The 9765-nt window shown below is 58.3% G+C and overlaps 1 protein-coding gene across 2 annotated transcripts; it reads left to right on the top strand.

Moving 5' to 3' along the window:
* Positions 1-1191: 1191 nt before the first annotated feature.
* IKBKG (inhibitor of nuclear factor kappa B kinase regulatory subunit gamma) lies at positions 1192-9503 on the top strand. 2 transcript variants are annotated; one of them, XM_058435173.1, is made up of 8 exons: positions 1194-2317; positions 3064-3182; positions 4909-5061; positions 6189-6285; positions 7311-7454; positions 8074-8216; positions 8434-8495; positions 8794-9503. In XM_058435173.1, exons 1-8 carry the CDS (start codon positions 2111-2113, stop codon positions 8934-8936), a joined length of 1068 nt encoding a protein of 355 aa, XP_058291156.1. In that variant the 5' UTR covers positions 1194-2110; the 3' UTR covers positions 8937-9503. The 2 variants fall into 2 exon arrangements, with proteins under 2 accessions (XP_032003957.1, XP_058291156.1); XM_032148066.2 differs by having other exon boundaries at positions 1192-3182.
* The last annotated feature ends 262 nt before the right edge of the window (positions 9504-9765 follow it).

The raw sequence follows: 9765 nt of genomic DNA, 5'->3' as shown, positions 1-9765 counted from the left end.
TCTCTCTCTCTCTCTTTCTTGTTGGATAGAGTCTTGCTCGGACACCCAGGCTGGAGTGCAGTGGCACCATCCCAGTTCACTGCAACTTCCACCTCCAGGGTTCAAGCAATTCTTGTGCCTCAGCCTCTCGAGTAGCTGGGATTCCAAGTGCCCACCACCACATCCGGCAAGGCTGGTTTCCTCTGCAGGCGCCAAGAGAATCATTTAAAGGCCTCTGTCTTAGCCTCTGCTGGTTGCTTATAGAGCCATCAACCCCAGTCTCTGCCTCTGTCATCACACAGTGTCTTCCTCTTCGTCTGTGTCTTCTCTTTTGTCTCATAAAAGACGCCAGTCATTGGATGTAGGGCCCACCTGGATAATCCAGAATGATCTCCTCATCTTGGCATTCGTTACATCTGCAAAGACCCTTTTCCCAAAGAAGGTCACACCCATAAGATATGCACGTATCTCTTCAGGGCCACCACACAACCCAGTATGGGGACATCTTCCAGTGCACACAGATGAGGAGAAACGCAGCAGCAGTGCCTAGGAGCCGGAAAAACACCCCTGCTTGGGCCCCCTGGACCAACTGAGTCAGAATCTTGGTCTAGACCCACCAGGCATTGGTCTAGACCCACCACCCTGCCCGGAGGTGGGGCTGCCTCCTTCCTCCTCCGGTAGCACAGTGTAGGGTTGACCGTACACCAGACACCAAGGATTTAAAACCATACCATTTGCCCAGAAGTACGGCATTCCAGGGTTTTCCTTTTCGGCCTTACTTAGGTTGAGCTTCCAGAACAACTGGTCGGATTACTCTTGGGAGGGAACCAGCCTGCCTGCCCTATTGGCTGCAGCCCCTTGATCCACAAGCCAGAAGCCCTTCCCTCCCGGAGCTTCTGGCGTTCTCTGGTGTTCATGCGTGCTCCCCCTCCTGCCAACCAATGCACAAGAACAGTGCGGGCGACCAGTAAGCACAGTGAGAAAACATTTCACCCTCATCAGTAACTAAAACAACACCAAGTCCGACAGCAAGCAAAAAGTGATCTGAAAATGGCAACTGATGAAGCCCTAGGTGGGCGCTCTGCTGGCAAGGTGCAGGACAGCGGCCCTTGCAATGCTGCCCCTTCCGAGGGGGCCATTTGCTGGGATGGAGCAAGCCCATAGGCAGCGTCCTCAGCCCTGGTGTGTAACCCTAAGAGAGAGTCGGGCACTCACGATGACTCTGGCATTGGGAAGGTGCTTCACTTCATCATGTGTAGCTGCCAAAGGTCGGGGTGAGATAAGAGGCTGCGTGTGTAACGATGTGGCCCGGCACAGCTGGCATTTTGAACATCTCACACGCAACATGCCTTGTAGCATGTTGATGTGAACAGGCCAGGTGACAAACTTATGGGTAAAGCGTGACCCCAATAGAGAAGTAAAAGCTCTGAGTGCATACCCTGCTAACACTTGGACGGACGTGAGTAGCTGGGTGGCCAGTAATGAGAAGTTTTCCTTACGTGTTAATACATTTCCTAAATGCCTATAATTTGCACACATTCCTCTGATACACAGAGAATACATCTTCCCACACAGTCGCTCGGGTGTTAACGCAGCTTGGTTTTCTTCTGTGCCAGTGGCAGGGAAGAGCCCGCTGTTGACACGGCCGCTCAGCAAGGCACGGGGCAGGGGCTTACTGTGTCTCCTGGGGCTGCTGTGACCAAGCACCACAGACCGCGGGGCCGAAGCCACAGAAACGCGTGGCCTCCCGGTTCTGGAGGCCTGGAGGCTGAGCTAGCGGTGGTGTCGGCAGGGCGGGCTCCCCGCCAGGGCCATGAGGGATCGGCCTTCCAGGCCTCTCCACGGCGCTGGGGGCCGCCGGCTGCACCTCTCCAGCCTCCATCTCCGTCATCCTGTGGCCTTGTCCCCACAGGCCTCTGTGCCTGTCCTCCTCTTTTGACAAGAACACCGGAGATACACAAAGGTACACAAAAGCGGGCCTTTGTTCAAGCTGGGAAAAGAGATTTTCTTCAGAAACCCCTGCTTGCGGGGGAGAGAGCTGAGCTCCGTTCCCGCCCCAGCAGAGGCGGCCTGGCCTTGCGAAGGGAGAATGAGGGAGTCGGGAGGGGGCGAGTGCAGGCTCCAGTGAAAGATGACGGGGCAGCCAGCGTCCTTGCCACGAGGCCAGCCGTGTGTGGGAGCTGCCGGTGCTTACCGAGGTTGGGATTCTTCCCTCCCTTGGAGACTGGGAGACCGGGCCCCGTGCCTCCTGAGGTTTCCGTTTCCAAGGAGTGGCTGGCAGGGCCCTCGGGAAAGACCCTGGGTTGTGGGTGCCACACAGATGTCTCAAAGGGACAGGGTAAGCCCTTTCTAGTAAATGCTGTAAGAAAGGGAGGTCAGGTGTTGGCCGGAACAGACAGTAAATGCTTTGGACAACCCTGAGCGTTTCCAGACGGGAACTCACTCAACAGGGGGCTGGGGCGCCCCAGGGGCGTGGCCTCAGGCTCCCAGAGGCCCCGTGAGGTGGTGGCCGGGTGTCTTCGCGCAGGGATTTGAGTGCAGTGTGCCTGCCGAGAGGTTCTGCAGTTCCCAGTGTTCAACAAAATTCAGTGTCCACTCTTGATTTGCTCAAACTCTCCCATCCTGGCAGCCCTGGGTGTGGACTGGGGCCTGTGTTTACTTTGCCCTATTCGTGCCTGGCCTCCTTTTGTCCCAAGTCTCAGAGGCGGAGAGAGATCCCCTGCTGGGGCTGCAGTTGCAAGGCCACCGGGTTCAGCCCTCAAGGCCTGCTTGCCGGGGCAGTGACTAAGCTGTTGACAACCGCAAGGCAGCTTTGTGCTCCTTCGTCTCTTTGGGGATCTCTTTTTGCCCCATCTGTGTGTCACCCTGTGGCAGAGGGTTCAGGTGGGCAGCTGGGGAGGGTTGGGTGGCCCTTGGGCTCCTGAGGCCCCAGGGCACCCAGGTTTGGGGGTGCCGAGGGCAGGAAAAAAGGCCTCATGGTGCGCAGGCCTCAGCTGCTTGCGGATTGCCCGGGGCTTGCGGATGGCAGGAGTGGGCCCCCGGGGAGAAAGCCGTGCTGACAGGAAGTGGCTTTTTCTCCTGCAGCAGATGGCTGAGGACAAGGCCTCTGTGAAAGCCCAGGTGACGTCCTTGCTCGGGGAGCTGCAGGAGAGTCACAGTCGCTTGGAGGCTGCCACTAAGGAATGCCAGGCTCTGGAGGGTCGGTGAGTCGGGGGAGCCGGCTCCGGAGACCCCTTCCAGGGTTTCCAAAAGCATGAGGTGGGTTTAGGGGCCGCCACGGTGCTCCTCGATGACGATAGACTGGGGCAGGCTGCGTAAACACGTCGGGGCAGGCGTCGGGAGAGGTCTGGGCCAGGCATCCGGGACCTGGGTTCCAGCCGGCTCTCCGCACTCTGTGACCCTTAGATGGAGTTTGGATTATTTCCTTAGGAGGCGTTTTGGGGGCCCCGAGCCCACACCCATGGTGTCTAGTTCTGTGGAAGGACTTCTGGGACTGGTGCACGGTCGCCCTCGTGGCTGAGGCTGATGACAGGGAAAAAGGCACAGGGCAGGAGCCGCCAGGGCAGGAGCCGCGGGGGAAGTTGGAGAAGCCCTGTCCCAGCCTCCCGCCGCCCTGCGAGTGGCACAGTGAGAAGCGCCTCCCACACGGGCCATGTTCCTGCCCAGGGATGCCCGCTAGAGACTCAGCGCCCTGGGTGTTTACTGGGGGCAGGTCCTGTCAGCGCCCTCTGCTAGGCAGGTACCCAAATCCCCGACTCCCAGCAGCAGAGCGGGTGCTCACGTCAACCACATCGTTCTTACAAATGGCCCAGGTGCAGGGACCGCCCTGACCACTAGGGAAAGTGTCACTGTGGCAAGGGAACTTCACCAGCCAAGGGCCAACCTTGCCAGCCGGTGGCCTCAGGCCTGCTGGTTACTCTCTTTTGCAAAGGGGTCTTGGTTCTTGTGAGTGGGACCATTGGGTCAAAGGGCAGGGAGGTTTCTGTGTTTCTCATTTGGCCCTGCTTCTGCCCTCCAGACAGATGGATCAGCTGCCAGGGGGGCCCCAGCCATCCCAGCACAGTAGGCGGTCAGGGTGCACTTGGGGCAGCTGGCAGGGCAGACGGGAGAGGAGCTTGACCCAGGCTCTGATGGGCAGAGGGAGCCCGTGCAGGGTGTGGGGGCAGTATGCAGGCAGGCCTGCCAGGCAGAGTTGGGGTGACTGGAGAAGGGCTGTGTCTGCCTGTGGCCAGAGGCCACCCAGGACCTGCACAGATGCACCCACCATCGTCCCCGCAGTGAGGCTGTGGAAGGGCTTGGTGTGGTGGGATGAGGCCAGACCCTGAAAACTGGAGGTTAAGGGAGCTGTGGGGGGCAGGTGTGGGAACTGAGCATCCGAGCAGGTCGTCTGGGACTCCAGCAGAGCTCTGGGCAGCAGCAGGGATGGGGCCGAGGCCCGGTCTGCATTGAGCTCAGTGCTTGCACGCCCAGGTGGGCAGTCTCTCACTTTTGGAACAGCAGTCTCTCCTGACCCCCTCCACTGAGACTGCTTTTGCTGGGGCTCCCAGCAGCCCCCATTGGAACTCCACGGGCAGTTCCGAGGGCTCCTCTCACCTGGCCCCAGCACTGTGGGATGCAGACGACCCCATCCTTTTCTCGGACCACCCCCTTCCGCTGGCTTCCAGGTCTCCTTGCCATCTGTACTTGGTCACCTGCTGGGCTCCTGCATTGAAGCAAACACATCTCAAGCAAAGCTCCTCACCTGCTGCTCCCACCTGGCCCCCTGCAGTTGTCCTCGTGTCTGTTGATGGTGCCTCCACCCTGCCACTTGGCATCGGCTCGCAGTCACGGGGTGTTCAGAGCCGACCCCCACCCCCCGCCCACACCCTGCGCATAGCCCCTCCTGTCCCCCCGTTCGTCCTCCCTGAATCTGCTCTTTCTCCGTGCCAGGGCCCGGGCGGCCAGCGAGCAGGCGCGGCAGCTGGAGAGTGAGCGCGAGGCGCTGCAGCAGCAGCACAGCGTGCAGGTGGACCAGCTGCGCATGCAGGGCCAGAGCGTGGAGGCCGCACTCCGCATGGAGCGCCAGGCCGCCTCGGAGGAGAAGTGAGTCAGCGGGGGCGGGGCCGCACCACAGGGTCTGTGGTTCTACACTTGATCTTAGCCAAAAGGCTGAGAAGTGTTGGGTCCATGGTTCTTTCTGCCTTCTGAGGACTCCTTCAGATTCTGCCTGTGGCTGTGGGCCCATTCTGTCCCTTAGCCTTGCTAATGGTAGAGGTGACCATGATGACACCCGGTTTGTCTTTGATGTAGTCATGCCATCTGCTCTCCAGACCACATTTCGCTGCGTGTCCACACGTGGCCTTTTTTGTAGTTTTTTTTCCTAGCCACTAGGTCATCAGGGGACTTGTCCTTTAAAACCCCTTCTAGGCCGGGTGCTGTGGCTCACGCCTGTAATCCCAACACTTTGGGAGGCCAAGGTGGGTGGATGGCTTAAGCCCGGGAGTTCAAGACCAGCCTGGGCAACAGAAAGACAACAAAAATACCCCCAAACCCTCCCTTCTACCAGCATCCAATCTGGGACCTCAGGTTCCTGTCCTTGGCGTGGCTTTTGAGTCTCCTTTAATCTAGAACAGTTCCCCTGCCTTTCTGAGCTGTTTGTGAAGTTCACAGTTTTGAAAAGTGCAGGGTAGTTCCATTGTATTATTATTATTATTTTCAAGACAGGGTCTTGCTCTATCGTCCAGGCTGGAGTGCAATGGCAGTGTCTCGGCTTACTGTACCTTCCGCCTCTTGGGCTCAAGCGATCCTCCCAGGTAGCTGGAACTATAGGCGCAGGCCAGCACTCCTGGCTAATTTTTGTATTTTTGGTAGAGGTGGCATTTTCCCATGTTGCCCAGGCTGGTCTTGAACTCCTGAGCTCAAGCCATCCTCCTGCCTTGGCTTCTCAAAGTGTTGGGATTATGGGTGTGAGCCACCGCGTCTGGCCGGGATTTTATTATAAACATTAAAAATATTAGCTTTTAGGAAAATGATATTAACTGCCTGGTGACCAGTCCACCAAAACCTGCTTTACAGTTGACGGCCTCAGGAGTCCTCACGCAGCCTTGGAAGACCCCATTCCAGGCCTGTGATGCGAGGGAGGGAAGGAAGGGGGGTAGAGTTGGAAGCAGGCAGAACCGTGGCTGGACTGGGATGAGGTGGTTTCTCCAGCAAAAGCTCCCTTTCCTCAGGAGGAAGCTGGCCCAGTTGCAGGTGGCCTATCACCAGCTCTTCCAAGAATATGACAACCACATCAAGAGCAGCGTGGTGGGCAGCGAGCGGAAGCGAGTGAGTGCGGCCGCCGGGGCTCTAGGGCTGGCCTTGCCTCTTCCTCTCCCCGTGGCCCTGAACCTTGAGAATGGGTAGACCTGCCTTAGACTTGCCTTAGACCTGTATCAGGCTGCAGCTGCGACAGCTCAGGGAAGCTGTGGGGAGATGGCAACCCCAGGATGTTGCTCTCAGGAGTGTCAGCAGGCCATCTTAATGGGGGGCTGGGCCAGAGCCTTGGGATGCTCCCTCTGTGGGGCTGGGGACATCTTGTCTCCATGGACATTCCCTCTTGCCAGCCATCGCCATCTGGGCACCTGGCTCAGCTTCCCCCAAGCCAAGGTCAGCCCGACAGCATTTCCACCCCAGTGTGGGCTGGGAGCCTTGTCCTCGTTTGTCCTCATCAGACCTAAGCTGGGTGCAGTTTGCTGGTGATCACATTTTAGCAAGACACCGTCAATCGTCAGTGTACCCAGAGGAGATTTATAAGGACAAAGCCTGAAGCCAGGTCACATGGGGAAGAGTTAGCTACAAAACTGGCCACTTAATCTCTGGAGGGGAGCGTTGGTGGGGTGTGTCTGTCTGTGTCTCACGGGGCTGGAGATGCCTGCGTGGGAGGAGTGCACCTCTGACCAGGTGGCAGAGTGGAAGGACTGAGGGCTGTCAGCTGAGCTGTGTACGTGGCGGGCACAGGACCGGCTCGCTGTGAGTGGGTATGGCCTGTGCCCTATGAAGGGTGGGAGGAGGGCTGTGGAGCTGGGGATTCTGGGAAGGGAATGTCGGCCCAGCTGGGAGGTTGTGCCAGATGACCTCAGCGGCCTCTTCAGTCCTGAAAAAAACCTCAGCATCTCCTCTGTCGTTTTGGGCCGTGACAGGACGCAGCCATCTCCCTGTGGACGCTGAGATCCTGCAATGGGCCCTCAAATCAGGGGCCGGCATCACCCAGCCTGGTCAGCCAGGGCCACTCTTTTGTCCTTCTCAGTTCTTCTCAGCCAGCCTCGCCCTGCGCCGACGAGGCTCCGTCAGCTCCCCTTGCCCATCTTTAGGGAATGCAGCTGGAAGATCTCAAACAGCAGCTCCAGCAGGCCGAGGAGGCCCTGGTGGCCAAACAGGAGGTGATCGATAAGCTGAAGGAGGAGGCTGAGCAGCACAAGATTGTGATGGAGACCGTTCCGGTGCTGAAGGCCCAGGTGAGGGCCCTCCTCTCTGACTCACCCTGGCACTGGGACCTGGAGTGTCTCTTTGGCGTCTCTTTTTTTTTTTTTTTTTTTTTTTTTGCTTTTGCTTTTTGAGATTGAGTTTTGCTCTTGTTGCCCAGGCTGGAGTGGCACACTAGTGGCACGATCTTGGCTCACTGCAGCCTCTGCCTCCCGGGTTCAAATTATTCTCTTGCCTCAGCCTCCAGAGTAGCTGGGATTACAGGCGCCTGCCACCACGCCCGTCTAATTTTTGTATTTTTAGTAGAGACAGGGTTTCACCATGTTGGCCCGGCTGGTCTCGAACTTCTGGCCTCAGGTGATCTGCCCACCTCAGTCTCTCAAAGTTCTGGGATTACAGGCGTGAGCCACCGCGCCCGGCCGCTTTGGCATCATTTTGTATTGGCCTTTCATAAGCTTCTGAGCCACTTGTGCTGCTCCTTAGGCCTCTCGGTGAGCTTGGCATTACTCGCTGACGTATCTGTTTCCTCTGCACTGCTGGGGGCTCTGGGAGGACGGCAGTGGGTTCTGCTTTGTCCCTGTGGTGCCCGGCACAGTGCCTGGTGGGTGGCTGGCTTGTGGCGGGCACATCCCTTTCTGTTGGATTTGCCAGGCGGATATCTACAAGGCGGACTTCCAGGCTGAGAGGCAGGCCCGGGAGAAGCTGGCCGAGAAGAAGGAGCTCCTGCAGGAGCAGCTGGAGCAGCTGCAGAGGGAGTACAGCAAACTGAAGGCCAGCTGTCAGGAGTCAGCCAGGTGGGCCTCTGAGAGCGTGCCCGTGTGAGCAGTGGGTGCGACACTGGGGGGTTGCCAGTGGTGACCACAGGAGACAGATGGCTCCTGGTGTTCTGGGTTAGGGCTCACTGTGGTCCCTCTCCTCTCACCTGAGCTTCCAAGAGCTTCTTTGACACTAGTCCAGCCAAGGAGCTTTACAGAGACGCGTGTCTTGACTGGGCGGTTTCTGTTTTCAAAGGATCGAGGACATGAGGAAGCGGCACGTCGAGGCCTCCCAGGCCCCCTTGCCCCCCGCCCCCGGTGAGTGAGCGAGCACTGGGCCTGCGGGAGGAGGTGGGTGGGGAGGGCAGGTGCTGCGCCGAGGGAGGTCACAGTTCGACCTTCCTGTCGCTCTCTGGAGACTTGACGGTGGGAGCTCGTGTAGGCCACCCCATCGGTAGCCCAGCCCCTTCCCCGAGGCTAAGGGAGGCATGCCGTAGTAGCGGCGGCTCCTGGTCGTACATGAGTGGCCTGTGAGACCAGGCCTGCCATTGACAGTCCTGCCAAGCCTCAGTCCCCCTCCATGCTCCCCTTCCCTCTGACTCTTCTCTTTTCCCAGCCTACCTCTCCTCTCCCCTGGCCCTGCCCAGCCAGAGGAGGAGCCCCCCTGAGGAGCCACCTGACTTCTGCTGTCCCAAGTGCCAGTATCAGGCTCCTGATATGGACACCCTGCAGATACATGTCATGGAGTGCATTGAGTAGGGCCGGCCAGTGCAAGGCCACTGCCTGCCGAGGACATGCCTGGGACTGTGCAGTCTGCGCTTTCCTCTCCCGCCTGCCTAGCCCAGGATGAAGGGCTGGATGGCCACAACTGGGATGCCACCTGGAGCCCCACCCAGGAGCTGGCCGCGGCACCTTACGCTTCAGCTCTTGATCTGCTGGTCCCCTCTTTTAGGGTAGATGCAGCCCCGATCAGGCCTGACTCGCTGCTCTTTTTGTTCCCTTCTGTCTGCTCGAACCACTTGCCTCGGGCTAATCCCTCCCTTTTCCTCCACCCCGCACTGGGGAAGTCAAGAATGGAGGCCTGGGGCTCTCGGGGCGAACTGCTTCCCAGCTGGGTGGCAGCTCTTCCTCCCACCGGACACCAACCCACCTGCCGCTGTGCCCTGGGAGTGCTGCCTTCTTACCATGCACATGGGTGCTCTCCTTTTGGGCTGCATGCTATTCCATTTTGCAGCCAGACCGATGTGTATTTAACCAGTCACTATTGATGGACATTTGGGTTGTTTCCAATCTTTTTGTTACCATAAATAATGGCATAGTAAAAATTCTTGTGCATTAGTAGTGCGTATCTTTGGCATAGATTCTGAGAAGTGACACCACTGAGCGTGGGCGATGGGGTAGATGGTACCTGAGCCCCTTCCTCCTTGGAGCGTGGTTTCCCGTCTCTCCCCACCCCTTATTTCCCTAGCCTTGCCAAGGAGGAGGTGGGAAAGCCCGTTTGGGTTTTTGTCATTCGCTAGGCCATGCAGTTCTCTGTTAAGAGTGAGCTTAAGCATCTTTCCTGAGGCTTAAGGACCCTTTTTAGTTC

The sequence above is a fragment of the Hylobates moloch genome, unplaced genomic scaffold (genome assembly GCF_009828535.3).
Source record: "Hylobates moloch isolate HMO894 unplaced genomic scaffold, HMol_V3 SCAFFOLD_1840, whole genome shotgun sequence".
Classification (NCBI taxonomy): Eukaryota; Metazoa; Chordata; class Mammalia; order Primates; family Hylobatidae; genus Hylobates; species Hylobates moloch.
Note: the sequence above shows the minus strand (reverse complement) of the source record. Positions and strands in the feature narration are given on the sequence as shown.